A 17,769-nucleotide genomic window follows, 5' to 3' on the forward strand; every position below is an offset into this window, starting at 1 on the left:
TTATAGTCTACATTTGTCCAGATAAACTGAGGATGAATGAGAGGCGTGGATGCAGTCAGCAGACAAAAACCACATCATCCTTTAATGTTAGTTCTTAGAAATACTAACCTATAGTTTTGACTTCTCTATTCCAGAGACTTTGTTCCTTAATATTCCCCACCCCACACATACTTTCCTCAGTGTGCCTGGAGTCAGCTAACAAAGTCAGAAATTCCTTTTAGGGCCACTGAATTGAAGAGCTAAGAAGGAAACCAGAGACTGTAAAATCCAACCCCCTCCCCTCATTTGGCAGTAGAAGAAAGAGAGGCCCAGAAAGGGCTAATGATTTGTGTCAGGTCCCGGAAAATAAGCAAAACAGCATCAACTAGACTTTGGGTCTCCTGGATCCAAGGCCATCACAGCAGAATTTTCTCTTCTAATTATTAGCTAATCTAGCTACCAGCACATGTCCATTAGAGACAGTCTGGACTAGAAAACAAATAGACATAGGGCAGAAACCAGTCTTACAATGTTGAAAACAATTTGAATTCTCATTGGGGTAAGTATTGACATTTTACTGGATCAAGTTTATTTGGGCTAAAGGTTACTGTATAGGGTTCTCTGGTCAATTGATTTATTCTACCACTTTACCTGCCTTTTCAAACAACCTTCCTTCCTTCTTTTCTGCCTTGCCCCCTCTTCTCCCTTCTTTCTTCCTCTTTCTTTCCTCTTCCGCCTCCTCCTTCTCCTTTCTTGCTTTCTTCCTTTTTGAAAACCTGACTCATGCCAACTCTCTGTCTTTGCCCACAAAGTCAAGTTTTTAGTGTTAGTCAAACATAAAATTTGTAAACTGATTCAAACCAAGATATGAATATAAAGACAGAATTACTGGTAGTAGACTTCACAGATTTAGATGAGTGTAAGTTATAATTTCCATGGAAATAGTTGTTTCACCCACCCAGGGCTTATTTACATATGACCAATATCAAATATGACCATGAATTAGCATCTGTTTAAATACTGAGAATTCTATTTTATGCATAGGGCCTGAATGTTCTGGGAGCCATCTCATAGAAATAATTATTTTGACTACTTTAGGTTGCTCTCATGCTTCTACTTCATTTTGAGCCACCCCTCTTGATATGTCCTTTTTTTCATTACTTCTTTTTCATGTGTAGATTTTGAAGCTGATTTGGTAATCTGTACAGAGAAGAGGACATCAGGTGCAGGAAATTATTGTACATTCTTTCACCATTTCCATCTCTCAAACTGCAAACTTATTTAATGGAGACAAATGCAATGCAGGATTAGAATCACATTACAAGGATACAATAAAAAATCATGTTCCTTACTAATAACAATTAAATATGACACAAATTGCTATCATTTTCATCTCTTGCACATATGAAAGGTGTCACATTTGTAGCAAGAGTTTTCATGTGTATTTTCTCTACAGCCTCATGATGAGGCATTGGGGGAGCAAAAGTATAATCAGTATAGGTGATAAATGATCTGGGTCAAATTGGGAATATAGGGGCTGGTTGGAAAGGAAAGAAAATAAAACGCTAATATCTCCAGAGCCCTTCCCCCTCCTCCTCACCTGTTGCCAAGGTTCCCTGCCTCCATGAAATTGATCCTCCCTGCAAGCAGTTGTTCATGCCCCCTGGACTGCTCCCTTCCTGCCTGTCCCCTGGGCAGCTACATTCTCATACTTGGATCACTCCACCTTTTGGTCATTCCACCTTTTGGTCATGTAGGCAAGATATAGGGAGAAGGGGGACATGAGAACAAAGGAAATCTAAATGTATAACAGGGGCAGGACATCCCCACTTCCCTGGGCACCAACTTCCAAATTGGACCCCTTCCTCTGCCTCTGTGGAGGAATTTATGTCTCTCACTCTCAGTTTCATCCTTTAAATAAAACTTTTTGTTCTTGTCTTGGCTTTTCTCGGGTGTTCAATCTTTGACATGAGGAAATGGGACTTGGCCCTGATTCTCAACACCAGTGTCAATTAAAGTCCTGCAAGGTAAGAAGTTTTAGCTTCATTTTCAGTGAGAAGGTCAAATCTTTGAGAAATCAAGTAATTCACCCAAGGTTAAATAGTGAATGGTGGAGCTGACATTTAAGCCCAGGGTTGCCCAACATTAATTCCCACAGTCTCCTTCATGATAGCATTGCTAAAAAGGGTTAGAAACAAATAATGCCCTGTTGTGAGAAGATGAAAGTACCAAGATAAGGCAAAATTGACCTGTTTGACAGAATAAGGTTTGATTCACCATTTTGTTGGTCAGTCAGCTAAAAATAATCTAATGTGAACTTTGAGGTTTGCATCTTCTTAAGATGGGAATTATTATTTTGCTCATGTAGTTTCACACTACTGAGACTTTAAGAAAAAAAAAATTGAAAGAAGTTAGTTTTATTGGCATGGTAGAATTGAAATGGAAGTTAGAATGTCATTGTTATGCTGCCATAGTTTTAAAAATAAGGAAGCCAAGAAGGAACTGTGACTTGCTCTAGGTTTCAAAGAGCATAATTGGCACCCCTGCTTTACACTACTGATAAAGATACACTGTGATCATTCCACTTTATCATTAGGACCTCTATTTTTATTCACATTCATATGAAATGAATAATAATAAAGCAAATTTATAAACTTTTTGAGGGACTACAAAATGAATCCATCAATCTAGAACTACCTATAAATTGTTTACCTGGTGCCCTTGTTTTGTGCTGAATTTTGTTGTAAGAAATAAAGATAAAAATGACTGCCTCAAGGCCCTGCCTCTGAGGTAAATCAGAATTTAGGTAATAACATAAAAATAACATATGCATGAAGTTAAGCAAATAACTTAAAAGGCAGCATAAGGTAATTGAAAGGGCACAGAATGTTCAGGATATCTAGCTCTGAATCCCCATTCTCACACGACTTACTCCAGGATCATTTACTGTGTGACTCTGGCCATGTTATGGTTCTGTCATTCCCCCACCCGAAATGAAGGAATTTGACATTGGCTACATCAGGAAATAGTATTTGATGGTGATAGATCTCCCCATCTCCATGAGACTCTACTCTCTCATTTTTGAATGTGGACAAATAGCATTTACCTGATACATTCAAACTATAGTGGCTCCCTTAATATCTTGTTATGTAGAGGGAATTTCTAAAAGTCCTTCCTAATTTAGATTCTAAGAAAGGTATTATGAATAAGATAAATGTGACAGACTGTTATTTCTATAGGAGCTCAGAGGAAAAAGTCATCATTGAGAGAGATGAGCATAGAGATACATACCTAAGTCAGGTAGGAATTAAATGATGTCAGAATTAAAATAGGATGAGTAGTAGAAAGTATATTCTGGAAAAAGTCACAGAAAGAAAAGCCCATGGGAAACCTTAGGGAGAGTGAAAAAAAATTGACTGTAGTAGAGGAAGAGGGTAAAGTTAGAGCTGGGTTAATCAGGATGGAGGTAGATTAAATGCCATGCCAAGGATTCTGGGTTCTCTCATCATTGAATGAGAAAGGAATTGTGCTGAGGTATGGAAATGAGAGGTGATACTAAGTGCAATTTTAGGTCTCTGTAATAACAACAACCTATAGGACACCAATAACCAAAAACAAATGTTAAGTTTTCCTTGGATGCTCACTTCCATTCTGTTACTTTGCTATATGTGATCTTTATTTTCTCTTTGATAATTTCTCTTCTATTAAGAGAGTTTTACAAATATTGGGGCCTTGAATATGATCAAGACAATAACATTATTTTTAAAATATTTTTTAGTTGTTAATTGGCCTTTTATTTTATTTATTTACATGTGGTGCTGACTATCAAACCCAGGGCCTTACATATGCCAGGCAAGCACTCTACCACTGAGACACAATTCCAGCTCCTAGACAGTAACATTCTTATTGACCTTCAGGTTAGACAAAGTTACTGAAGTCCAATAAGAGTATATCCAGACAGCCACCACCAGCCAAGGGAAAGAATGGCTCAAAAGAGATAGAGTGACCTCAGAATGGCAAACTAGAATTGGTTGCTGGGTGAAATCAAGAACAGGAACAGGTCTCCTTGCTACAAGATGATACACATAAATGTAGTACTGTAAACAATGTGGATGGAATTCACACAAATCTGATTTTATCATAACTTTATTGCATTCACTGGAATAAAAAATAGGGAACACAGATGAAAAAAAAGGAGAAAGTAATTGATCTTGTGAGATATTGTCTTTATTCTACACCAACTCCTTCATACCTCTACTTCCCTACCAAGAAAATAAAGAATAAATTATCCTTTGTTAATAACAACAACCACAATATCAAAGCAAAAATGAAGTAACCTTTCAGAAACATTTTTAAATCACAATTTTTTTTTTTCTTTTGTGGTACTGGGAATTGAACCCAGGGCTTTGTGCTTCTGAGACAAGCTCGCTACCAACTGAGCTATATCCCCAGCCCTTAAGGCACAAATTGCAAACATATTTTATAGAACCACAAAAGCCATAGTCTAATGTATTATGGTTACTTCATAAACTGAGAGGCAGCCAAACTTTGGCTTTATTTGTATTTAACAAATTCAACTAATCTGCCAAGAATTAATGACTCTAATGGCAGGTGTTTATAGTAATAATCCCTTTTTAGGTCCCTAGCTCCTAGTGGTTGTCCAGGTAAGTCAAGGTCAAGGAAATGAGTATATAAACTTTGTGGTATTTTTAAATGTCACCTCTATAGGGAATAATCTTCTAGATAGCTTCCTACCTGACTTAGGTATGTATCTCTATGCTCATCTCTCTCAATGATGACTTTTTCCTCTGAGCTCCTATAGAACTAAGTCTGTCACATTTATCTTATTCATAATAATATCTATATGTGTCCTTTATATGTGTCCAATATCTATATGTGTCCTTTTAAAACACCTAAAAGACATTTATTGAGTACCTTTCATTTGTATGGTGCTGAGAGAATTGAACAAATTATATTTACATTCCTTATAGACTCTCAGTTTATTCTAGAATTCAATCTCTCTTAGAAAAAGAAATATGTAAACCTTAACTAATCTAGTAATAGAAACTAATTACCAAATTTTCCCTATAAGAAATTATGTTTAAATTCAACATGCCATAGCATAAAAGAAATGGTGGGTACCCTAAAGGAATTCATGGTCTAAGGGAGATAATGTAGTTTTACAGTGAAGTAGAATTTACACTGAATCTTAAATGATTCGTAAGCCTGAATAGACAATGAGGAAGAATAAAGACATACAACACAGGGAAACAGTATGAACAAAGCCAGATGTATGCATGTCCAATGATTTTTCAAGAGACTTCGAGGTTTGCATATTTTATGTTTATGCATATTTGATTATCCGATATGTTTAAGCACACCAGGAGCTGTAGAGACTATGATGAATGAATGAAGTACTTTGAAACTTTAAAGACCTCTTGGCAAATCTATCCATGTCTCAAAACTACTCTTAAGTAACATATTAGTGCCCTCAACACTTCCCTTTACAATAGTAAGTTATTCTATATTTCTCTCAAATTCATTCCTTTCCAAAGTTCTGGAGGCATTGCTTCCCATTTACATAATTTATTCACAGAAAAAAGTGACTATGCACTATAGGATATTTATTGTTTCCTTAAGGCTATTATCAACCTCTGATACTTAAATTCTTTAGAGATCTTTGACACTTATCCTAAGTTTTTCTTCAGGAAGACTGAACCTAAGTAACTCATGGTAGAGTCCTCAGTAAATGGTTCCTTCTGTTGCCCTGGGCTGACCTCAAACAATGATATCCTGATACTGGAAACTACTTCAAACCTTCATATTTTCCATAGTGCTAATGGGTTGTTTAAAATCTGTTAAAATTCTCTGTGTTGTTAAGAGTTGAGAAAACTTTATCTCCTTTCCCTGATCCCATTATTATACCACCTCTCCCTTTGTGCTTATGTTTAAATAATCATTTTTTATTTTTGAAAGAAAAAAAATTTTAATTTTATCTGACCAGTTGTGGTGGTACATGCTTATAATCCCAGCTGCTCAGGAGGCTGAGGCAGGAGCATCACAAGTTCAAAATCAGCCTCAGCAAAAGCAAGGCTCTGAGCAACTAAGGGAGACCCTGTCTCTAAATAAAATACAAAATAGGGTTGGGAATATGGCTTAGTGGTCGAGTGCCTCTGAGTTCAATACCCGGTACCCCCTCCAAAAATATTCTACATTTCTTATTGGAGCTTAGCCAGAGTCTTCTGAAGCAGAAAGGGAGATATTATCACCACATTACAAATGAGAAAACAACGTCAGTGTGAAAAGGGTCTTTTTCAAGATTACACAGGTTAAGAAAGGGTAAGACAAGAATCTAAGTCTTACTAGTAGCAATCAGTTGCAGTAGACAATCATACCATTATTATATCTCCTTCTCTTCTCACCAATGTTTTAGGGAACAGGGAGTAGTAGAGATATAGATTTGGCTATTATCCTGGCCCCAGAAATACTGGATCAAAATAATACCCCCTTCTCTAGAAGTAAGAATAAATTTGAGAATTCTGATAAATTTTAGAGAGCTTTAATGTAGTTTGTTTGTTGTGCTTCTCCAAACCGAATGGATTTTGTTCATTATTCATGATAGAACAGGATGATTTCCAAAAATGAATTGATGTTTCTCAAATAGGACTTCAAATACATAGGGGAATTTCTACAAAGTGCTCTCAATGAGGAAGGATGCAATGGCCAGAGTGAGCACATATTTTCTTAAGAGCCTTATAGAAATAGAAAATACCATCACTTAAAGCAATAAAGTAGTTTTAAATACACTATTTTTGATGAAACAAGTAATGATTTTGGAAATTTAATCACATATATATATATATATATATATGGCAATATTTATATACCAAGAAATTCAAGGTGTCAAAAATAACTAGTCATATGTTGGTGATCCAGAGCTCAAATATCTGGCAACCTGACCTATCTAAACATAGCTGACAGAGCCAGGAAGGAAGCAAAATAGTTCTGAATTGCCAAAATAGATGTCATAAAGTCCATAAACTAAAACCCACATACTTTGTTCCATAGGAGAGTTTCCTTTTTCAACACACATCCTATGCAAATAAAATAAAACAAGCAGGCTTTTACTCAGTTTTGTTAAGTCAAAGCTCTATTTTAACTAACTTGGTTAGGGTGTTTTCGAAGCCACAAAAGATTAGAAAAGAACTAATCAAAATGATAGGGACTGCTTAAGACAGGCTTACTGACAATGGCAAGTGAGAACTGATAGCTGGAAAAGGTAGATATATAAGTACTACAAATATAATCAAAAAGAAGAAGAAATAAAAGCAAATGAGGCCATTCTATGTAGGTGAAAACAAAGCTAGAGGTTTCAATAACCTGGAGGGAAGAAACATATGTCAAACAATAACTGATGTTTATAATAATGACCCTCAGTGATCCTGAAAAAAATGCATTAAGTATTAATCTTTCTTAAATAACGAAAATAATAATAGTACTGACAATAACATGAAACATTTATAAAGTGCTTTATAGTGTTTAGAAAGCACTTTGTGAAAATATGTTGCACACTGATCACTTCTAGTGCAGCTACCATTATGTATAGATAATATAACTGAAACCTAAAAAGAAGTAATTTGCCCAAGATCACATAGCTTAACAGTGGCAGACCTGAAACTAGGACACTTATCCTCTGAATCTGAATTAGTATTTCTTTCCTATACCATATTCCCTTGGTTGAAACACACTGCTTCACTTATAAGGAAAATTATATTTTAGAGATGTTTGCACCTAACATGATGTTTTAAATGTTTAGGTATTTAAAGAACTACCTGATCATTTTTACAGAAAGCTCTGTCCAAAATACAGATCTTTAGCAAATTTCAGAAAACCTAGGTTTTACCTTGTTTTCATGCTGTTTTAAATATTAGCTATTTTGTTTGTTTAAGAAATCATTATTACAAACTTATTCACACAAATAAAACATTGTGTTATAAAACTATTGTATTATAAGACATTGTGTTATAAACATTATGTTATAAAACATTGTTATAAAACATTGTATTGTAAAACTAACAACTGCTATTTATTTATTTTTGGTACCAGGAATTGAACCCATGGGTGCTTAACCACTGAGCCACATTCACAGAACATTTTTATATTTTATTTAGAGACAGGATCTCGCTAAATTGCTGAGGGCCTTGCTAAATTGATAAGGTAAGCTTTGAACCCATGATCCTCCTGCCTTAGTTTCCCAAGCCACTGGGATTACAGGCATATATCACCACACTAGGCAACAACTGCTTTTTAAAATGTCATTTTAATGAAGCCCAATGTAGGAATCTGTTTTTAATTTTCCAGTGTAAGTACTTTGTATTATAAAATGATTTAAGTAGATATTTTTTAAACAGAAAATTTTCATTCCGTATTTATGATAAGATTCAGCAATATATATTTATTTGAGAAAAAATGTGGTCCAAACAGATTTTAGCAGTCAAAAAACTGTAGGAATGCATGCGATACTTTATTAACTCATTGGTTTAAATGTATTAAATAAAGTTGTGACTGAGGTTGTATATGGAGCAATCAATCTAGGCAGAAAATGGCACAGTTTTAATGAATAAATAAAATATTTTCTGAATTAGTGCCATTATATAAAAACATGCATCACATCACATGCACTCACAGATATTCAAGCAAAGAGACTACATTTTAAGCCCTTAAGCTCAAGTTTGCAAAATATACTAGAACACAATTTTGTGTTTAAGTTGTATGTGTTGGGGGTGAATACCATGATACTTTTGAGATATTTGGGGTGCTTCTGAACTGTTTCCCAAGGACAGAAAGAAGTCTCATAGATGTTTCAAGTTATAAGGATGTTAATTCCTATAACTCATACTAATATTAAAAAGCTTTTCCTCTTCAATCTACCTTGTTCGAGTAGTGTATTATTTCTAAAAAAAAAAAAAAAAAAAGGTGGGATCACACTGTTCTCGTGTATACTTTTCAATGTTTGAATAATTCAATAGTGTCCACTTGTTTTCAATTTATATTATGTTTCTCTCAAGATAAAGTGAAAAAATTGGACCCATTGCTGAGAAACAGGTGTGCAGCTTTTTCTGTTGCTCATCACTTTATGCGAAGAAAGATTTACTCACGAGGTCTATAAAACAAAATTTCCATTTAGACAGATAATATAGGCATGAATAATTCCTTCAGAAGGATCATTTTGAGGATATAGGGAAGGGTGACATATTTCTTTAAAACACACACCATTTTTAATAAAAATCTTCAATATGATATAGCTAAACTGTTAGAGCATAAAGATGACCCTAGCTGGTTGTTTGATTACATTGTCTTGGAATCATCCAAACATTCAAGAGAGATAGTTTGAAGATCCTCCTTCCTTTGACGAATTTCCAAAGCATTTTCTTTGCATCTCACACATGACTGAAGAACTGAGCCTCCATGTTCTGAAAACTGATCACGAAATTCCGAAGTCATAAAATAATATACGACTGGATCAAGACAACAATTCAGATTTGCGAGACACAGGGAAATGATGTGGAAACATAGAGTGCTCTTAATAAAGGAACAATTTGAAAAGACATGTTGCTTCACCATCATAAAGAATGGAAAGTTAAGATGGTAAGGGGTGAAACACACAATGAACACCACTGCACACATCAGGACCATCCTCAAAGCCTTTTTCCTTTCTTTCGTATTCTGAGGGGGAACTTGGAATTCTCGTAAAGATTTTCTTGTTTTCCAGGTGCAATAAGTAATAATTACAACAGGTAATACAAACCCTCCAAGTTCAGCTGCAGTTATCATGCCAATGGAAGAAGCCATACTAATGTTGTGAAACCCTAAATCAGCAAAGCAGGATTCCGTGTTGTTGCCTAAGTTCGTGCTCCTCAGGATGGGAAGTGGCAAACAGGCAGTGCCCACGATGACCCAGATGGCAGCACTGATGCCCACATCATATCTACGCTTCCAGTTTCTGGCCCTGAATGGCTTGAGGAGAAAGAAGCACCTCTGCAGGCTGATGCACGTCAGAAAAAAAATGCTGGCATACATGTTGAGATACTTCAGGTAGAAGCACAACAGACAAAGGGCCCTCTGGAAAGGCCAGTGGTGGTTGATGTAATAGTAAATCCGGAGGGGTAAGGACAGTACGTGAGCCAGGTCAGCCACGGAGAGGTTGATCATAAAAATGATGGCTTTATTTTTCTTGCTGATGAAACGGCACAGTACCCACAAGGCTGCACTGTTGGCCAGAAGACCAGGGATGAATATCAGGATATAGGTGGTTGCATAGAGGGAGTACTGAAAGGGCATTTGAAGATCAGTGCATTTCACTTTTGTACTGTTTGTGTTGTTATTTCCCATCTTGAGGACTTATATTCCTTCCTTAGGAAAAGCATTAGAGTGATGACTTCTGCAGAAAATAGAACAAAAATAGAGTCAAGGCCATGTCAGTCCATGTTTGAATATGCAAATGTATTTGTTTCTTATCACAGAAGTGTTCAAGTGTGAACTTCTACAAATTCAAAAGCTCTCATCTATGTAAACAGAAAATATCATGTCAAACCACAAAAGGAATGACAGTAGTGCGAAAGACATTTTCAGTAATCAAAAATATCAGTATTTTGGTAATGCCTTCAGTCAGATTTACTCCTTTGAAGGGAGTAATCAAACTCATAGAGCTAACCAATAGGTAAGACGTCATTGTAAAATAGTCTTTGGACATACATTCCAACACTCCTTTGAGGTTGCACTGTTCAGTTTTACAGTCATCTTCATCTGCATATCCAAAGTTTAAAATTTAACTTAATTCTCTATCATCAACCCTGGGAGAAAGAAAACTTAATCCAGTTGTTACTGCTTTTTAATAAAGGATTAAATGACTGCTAAGGCAAGTCTGTCAATCTTTGTAAATGAGAGATGGGATAGGGTTCTTGGTAAGAGTTGGAAAGGTCACTGGAATGTTGGGAGGATAAGGGTTTGGAACAACAGTGCTACTCAGGTAACTTTTGCCTCTCCAGAATTTGTTTGAGGACAAAATTAGTCTTGTTTGTATGTTGTAGCACTTTTCAGAAGCCCCTGTAACTAGAGTTCTGTGTTTATCAACAGCTTTATGGTAGCTTCAGACATTCACATTTCTTGAGACTATCCTTGTCACCATTTGAGGCAACTCTCTGAAGGCCTAAAGTATATCTGGTAGTAGATACAGCAAAAAAGGGCTCTGTATCCTTCATCTCTCGGGGCTTCTCCAGTGAAAAGTTACTAATGTGAATGGTCACATTTTTAATGATCATGATTCTTAGAAATTTCCTCCCTCTAATGAGTTAAAATTTCTTCCCCTATCATTTCAACCTAGTTAGGCCTGTGAAGGCCAAATAAAATAAAGTCTACTCCCCGTTACACACAAAAACTCCAAATATCTAAAGATGGCAATCATGTCCTCTTTTAAATCTTCCTTATCCAGGCTAAACACTCCTTCCTCATATGACATTGTCCTTGTACTTGGTTTGCTTTATGTCACAACGTTATTGCTTTTGGCTCAAAGCCATTACAGTATATAGCTTACTTTACCTTTTAAAATTAAAGCTTACTAAACGGTTGATATTTTTTAGGAAAACATTATTTATACATCCGATGGCTGAAACAAAAGGTAAATGAGATTTCAATACAGCTTTGTGCTTTTTATTGCCTGCAGAGGCAACTAGTTTACTACACATTACATTTTATGGAATTAAAGGAACAATGAGATAGCTTTAACATTAACTACATAACACTCAAGTGCAATAGTAAATGCACATTTCCAACAACTCTTGAAATATGAACTTGTAAAACAATATATGATCTGTGTGTTTATTCAACCTTAAACACAACCAATTAAAAATTTTAAAAATGCATTTAATCTTTACACAGCAATACAGTGCCAAACAACCTATTTGATGCCTTTATTTACTGAACTGACAGTTCACTGAAATAAAACAACCAGATCATTCAGACAAACAACTACTTTGAAAGATTTTTTTTCACTGAGTTGACTCTTGCTGAATTGCTCAATTAGTTTAGTAAACTGTAAACAGTAAATTGGGTGGTTTATCCATTGAAATAACTAAAATAATTGATATTGTGCTCTGTATGTTCACTCTAAATCTGGAAAAAGTCTTGGACACGTGGCCAAGAACTAGTCTTGAAATAAAATTAAGAATAAAGTATACACATGATCGTCTTTGGTTTTGTTACAAAATGATTAGTGATTACTGAATGTTTATTTTTTTGGCCAGATGCTATGCTAAGTACTTTATATATACTCTATCGATCTCTGACAGAAATTATTTGAAACAATAATATATTATTGCTATTTTACAGATGAACCTGAGGCCCCAAGAAAGGCAAGACTCACTTCTTCCATGAAGACTTTCCCGTCCAAACCACAAGCTACTGACCTCAGAGTATCCCCAGTTCTGGTCATTTCTTTTAGGAAGAGTGCATTTAACACACCCGACATGATGTGGTGACTTACCTTTTCATGGGGTCTTTTTTATTGCCCTAAAATGATAGCAATCTTCTACATATTGAAGACTCATTCTCTTACTTCTTTCTGTCTACCAAAGTAAAGTATCTTGAGCACATTGTGTTTTGAGTACATTATAGGTCCACTAATTATTTGATGGGTGAATAATTGTATGATAGTTGGATGAATCTAAGAGACAGAAACCATCTCAAAGGAAAATAATACTTGAAAGGGAATAAGTGTCTAGGGGATTAAAATGAGTTGTGATGTTTGACCTGACCACCAGGTGTCATAAGTATACCAATGTTCAAATATCTTTTGACATTTAACAGAATTTATTTTAAAATTTCATTAAGGGAGAAATAAAGGGAGAGAAGTATGAAGAAGCATCCTGTGTAACTTCAGAAGCAGAAGTTTTAAAGAGTATTTTACAGAGTTTGTATTTATTTTATTTTTCTCAGCCTCCATACTGCCTAATATGCTTCCATAAACACTGCTTGGCATCTAGATTTATTGTAGATTTCTAAAATATTAGAGTTGTTAAAGGCCATTAAGATCTTCTGATTCAGTAACTTATAAAAGTGAGGAAACCAAGCCCAGAGAAAAGGAGACTGAAATTTTCAAATTCACATAAAAAATTAGTGGCAAAGGCTGAACCAGGCCTCCTACTACAGAGCAATTTCCACTTTTCCAGGAACTTCTAAGATGAAAACCATATTTTTGTAATTATCTAATCATAATACAAATGTTCAGAAATGAGCCAATGCCAGATTTTAGACCACTAACCTTGACAGTGAACTGTTACAGCAAGAGGGATTAGTTCCTTCCAAATATTCTAGGACAAATACAGTATTTTGAAAATGAATATTTCTATTCCCCAATGATAAGATTGTGTAAGAAGCCTGCTTAAAATCTTACATTATTTTGTTTTTAAACGTTCATTATTTCTTCACACAAGAAATGGAGTTTCACATTAGAAAAAGAGATAAAAAAACAACAAAACAGATTTTATTAATATGAAAAGTATATATTTCAATCTGAGACTCCCATGTGATCTATTTTTATACACACACACACAAACACACACACATGCACACATATCCAGATTTTTCATTGTTATCATTTTGGATCATAACCTTCCAGATTTAATTTTTCTTCTATGTATATAAATCTATACATACACCAAATTTAATTTATATGCACATACATTTTCATAAACAGTTTTATTTATTCAATAATAATGTAAATATCCCTCCATGTCAGTAACATCTAAATACTCATTTTAATGGACACTTAAAATTCCATCAGAATTATATACCATGATTTATTAAGCTAGTAGACATTGAGGTAGATTCCCACTTTATCACTATCAGAAACAATACTGAAAACATTGGTAAACATCCTACTGGGCTTGGTGGTGCAAGGTTGCAATCCCAACAACTCAAGAGGCTGAGGTAGGAGGATTACAAGTTCAAGGCCAGAGGCCAGTCTGGGCAAGGTAGGGAGACCCTGTTTCAAAACAAAAAGTAAAAAGGCTAATGAGGTAGCTTAGTGGTAGAGTGTCCCTGGGTTCAATCCCTAGTACCACACAAAACATTGTAAACATTCTTTTTAGATAGATAGATAGATAGATAGATAGATAGATAGATAGATAGATAGATAGATGAATAAATATAGATATATTTAGTTGTAGATGGACACAATATCTTTATTTATTTATGTGGCGTTGAGGATCAAACCCAGTGCCTCACCCATGATAGGCAAGTGCGTACCACTGAGCTCCAGCTCCAGCACTAAACATTCTTACACACTCATTGTACATTTGAACAACTCTTCCCTTTGAATTATTAAAAGTGGAATTGCTAGGGTTTGATGTGTAATAACAAATTATTCTGCAGAAATGCATCCTAAAATTTCCAAAAAATTCTCTTTCAACAACATCACAATGTCCAATCTAGACATAAAAAAAAAAATTGTGTCTAATTGGAGGATCAAGTATATTGTAGAGAATTGTGACTCAGTCTTAATTTTTTTTTCAAATGACAAATGACAAAATTTGGGTATTTATGTTATGCAATATAATGTTTTGATAAGTGCATACATTGTAAAATGTTGAAACCAAGCTAATTAACATATCAGTCACCTCAAATATATATCATTTTATGTTGAGAACATTTAAAATCTACTCTCAGCAATTCTCAAGTATACTATACTTTTTTATTAATTATATTGTTAGGTTATGCAATATATCTCCAGAATTCATGGCTTATTCTTTAATGAGGCTCAAATATAACTTCTACCTTGTCACAAATCAATCCAATAAAGTTTACCATATCCATCTTAACATTCAAATTTAAGCCTCAGAATCATCTAGAGGTCTATTGCACCTATAGTTTCTGATTTAATCTGATTTAATCTGGGTTGGGGCCCCAAAATTTGCATTTCTAATTAGTTACCAAGTGATACAAGAACTGCCCTTTGAAAATCACTTCCTTAAAACACTATTTATGCTAGCAAAGATTGTGTTTTATTTGATAACTAGTTATCAAATTTTTAATTTAAAAATTAAAATGTTTTTCCACCTTGGACATGAATACATTCACAGAAAGTTTGTAGTCTAACTTTTGTCACTGTGTACTACCATCTGTAGTTTGGGGTTTTTTTAAATACGTTTATTTTATTTATTTTTATGTGGTGCTGAGGATCAAATCTAGTGCCTCACATATGCTAGGCAAGCTGTCTACCACTGAGCTACAACCCCAGCCCCTTGATCTATATTCATTTATTTCTGCTGTCTTGACCACATGGAAAAAAAGTGCTAGTAAAAGAAAACTAAAACAATGTCAATAATATTGCATTGTATTTATATTTCAGAAAAAGGCTGTAAAGATTCTATGCTTAAAACTTATGCACTTGGGAAAGCATGACAGTTCTCTTAATGCCATATTGAAAAGTTAAACTTTAATAGTTCTTTTTTTTTTTTTATTGTAAACAAATGGGATACATGTTGCCTCTCTGTTTGTACATGGCGCAAAGGCATACCATTTGTGTAATCATAAATCCACATACAGTAATGTTGTTTGATTCATTCTGTTATTTTTTCCCTTCCCCCCACCCCTCCCACCCCTCTTTACCCTCTATACAGTACTTTCTTCCTCCATACTTGCCCCCCTCCCTAACCCTAACTCTAACCCTAACATTAACCCTTCCCTCCCCCCCTTTAATAGTTCTTTTTTAACCACGAAGGATCCTTAAGGAAAGCATATTATTTCACTTCTGAAATAATAATTCTGAAATAAATTATCCAACTGATTCAATTTAGAAACTATTGCCAATGTTCAGAATGACCATTCTTCATGGCTTTTGAATGTACATAAACAATGTTTCAAAAATTCAAAACTACCACAAAACATGTATTGTAATAAAACAAACTAGGTCATCTCAGAATTCCTAATTTCATTTCCTTGAGTGTCAGAAACTTGAAAACAGTAAGTTAAATCAGTGCGAAGGAATGCATTAGTGTTAAACTCTTTCATTAGCTTTCAAAATCTTCCTGCTAAGCCTTTTGCTTATTTGACTGATTTTCATTTGAAAGGGGAAAATATTTGATTTTATTTTCCCCAAAAAATTTAAAAAAAGCTTATAAAGTTTTTCCCACAACCACCTATTTAAAATTCTTTTTCACCTGATGCCAATATATTTTTAATTCAGTTTCTGGATTTATTTATTTTTCTTCTTAACAGTCAATACACTGTAGTCATTCCAAATACAGGCTTTAGAGTCAGACAGACCTGATTTCGAATACACATCTCTCTGCTAAGAAGATGTTTGTCTTTATTTATCTGATCTACAGTTTTTAAACTGTATAATGCATACCATTGTTTTATACATTCAAAGAGGCAAGACAATTTATGCAATATATGTACCTGGTACATAGTTAAATCACAAGTGTTATTGTTCTAATTTGTTTTGTGTAGTTCTTCTGACTCATAGGATGAAATATAAATACATTTCAAAATTCAGCTTATATTTCATGTACCCTAGGAAGGTACTCCTGGCCATTCTAGTTTTTGTCAACCTCAATTTTCATAGGATTTTCAAATATCTTACTTATTCTACATGGATTCAGTATTTAATGATGAATTTATTGAGCATTCCCTATGTGCTAGGCACTACATATATATATATATATATGTATATATACATACGTATATGATCACATAGTGCATATGACAATCCTATGCATCCTTCTGATCATCAATAAAAAGTAAAAGAGCTGGGCGCAAGTGGCACATGCCTTTAAACCCAGCAGCTTGGGAGGACAGGCAGGCAGATTTCGAGTTTGAAGCCAGCCTCAGCAACTTAGGTGCCAAGTAACTCAGTGAGACCCTGCCTCTAAATGAAATACAAAAGGGGGCTGGGAATGTGGCTCAGTGGTTAAATGCCCTTGAGGTTAATCCCCAGTACCAAAAAAAAAAAAAAAAAATAGTGAATATTTTTGCCTATGAATAAACAGTTAGTTTGCGACAAAACAGAATTAAACACAATGAATCTGATTCCACAGATCATATTATGCTCTATTAATTTCTTGCTAGTACATTATTCGTTATTGTCTTTAGGGCACTGACCTTGAATGCAAGCCCCTTAACAAACACGTTCTTTTATGTCCTCTGAAACACAGCATTGACTTTTCTTAAAAATGATCAAGTTTGAATGATATATGATCACTCTGCCATATATGCATTCACACAGAGAATAAGTGTGAGTATAAATCTAAGTTGAACCTTTAATAACTTCACCTACTAATACCCTCAAAGATAATCACCAAATATTACGATTACTATATTTTTCCTTTTTTAAATTTAACCACTACTTTCTGCATCACATTTATTCTAATTCAGGCAGCTGTCATCTTTATATCTTATTCTTATCAGTCTCTATTAATTCTCTAATTCCAATTTTTGGTTGATACTAATGTTTTAAGGTAAGACAGTTGAAATTCACAAGGAAACTACAAAGGAAATAACTCAAAAGTTAAAGAGACAACAAATAAGTTGAAAGAGTGCACAAGAAAATGTCTACATAACACAAATGAAATCAGAAATAGAGGACTGAAGGAAATTGTCAAATTTTCATAAGACATTAAGAAAACTGAAGAGTAGCAGATGTACATCCAAAATTATTGGTCATTAAATATAAATATATTGAACACTACAATAAAAAAGGCAGTTACTGGTAGAATGGATAAAATAAACAAT

The 17,769-nt window shown here is 34.5% G+C and overlaps 1 protein-coding gene and 1 long non-coding RNA gene across 10 annotated transcripts in view; one reads left to right on the top strand and one right to left on the bottom strand.

Annotated features, from left to right (window-relative positions):
* The first annotated feature begins 285 nt into the window (after window positions 1–285).
* LOC306650803 lies at window positions 286–15,048 on the top strand. The gene is made up of 3 exons (XR_013761028.1): window positions 286–538; window positions 9,858–10,074; window positions 12,367–15,048. It is a non-coding gene; the product is annotated as an uncharacterized lncRNA (long non-coding RNA).
* The window catches only part of LOC306650772 (putative P2Y purinoceptor 10), a 195,225-nt gene continuing 182,378 nt past the window's right edge, over window positions 4,923–17,769 (bottom strand). For all 9 annotated transcript variants that reach the window (XM_079123066.1, XM_079123068.1, XM_079123061.1 and 6 more), the window contains one exon: window positions 4,923–10,420. In XM_079123066.1, the coding sequence (XP_078979192.1) occupies window positions 9,328–10,371 (1,044 nt within the window). In that variant the 5' untranslated portion in view covers window positions 10,372–10,420 and the 3' untranslated portion in view covers window positions 4,923–9,327. The remainder of the gene's footprint in view (window positions 10,421–17,769) is intronic.

The sequence above is a fragment of the Sciurus vulgaris genome, assembly GCF_902686455.1.
Source record: "Sciurus vulgaris genome assembly, chromosome: X".
In the NCBI taxonomy this organism is placed as follows: Eukaryota; Metazoa; Chordata; class Mammalia; order Rodentia; family Sciuridae; genus Sciurus; species Sciurus vulgaris.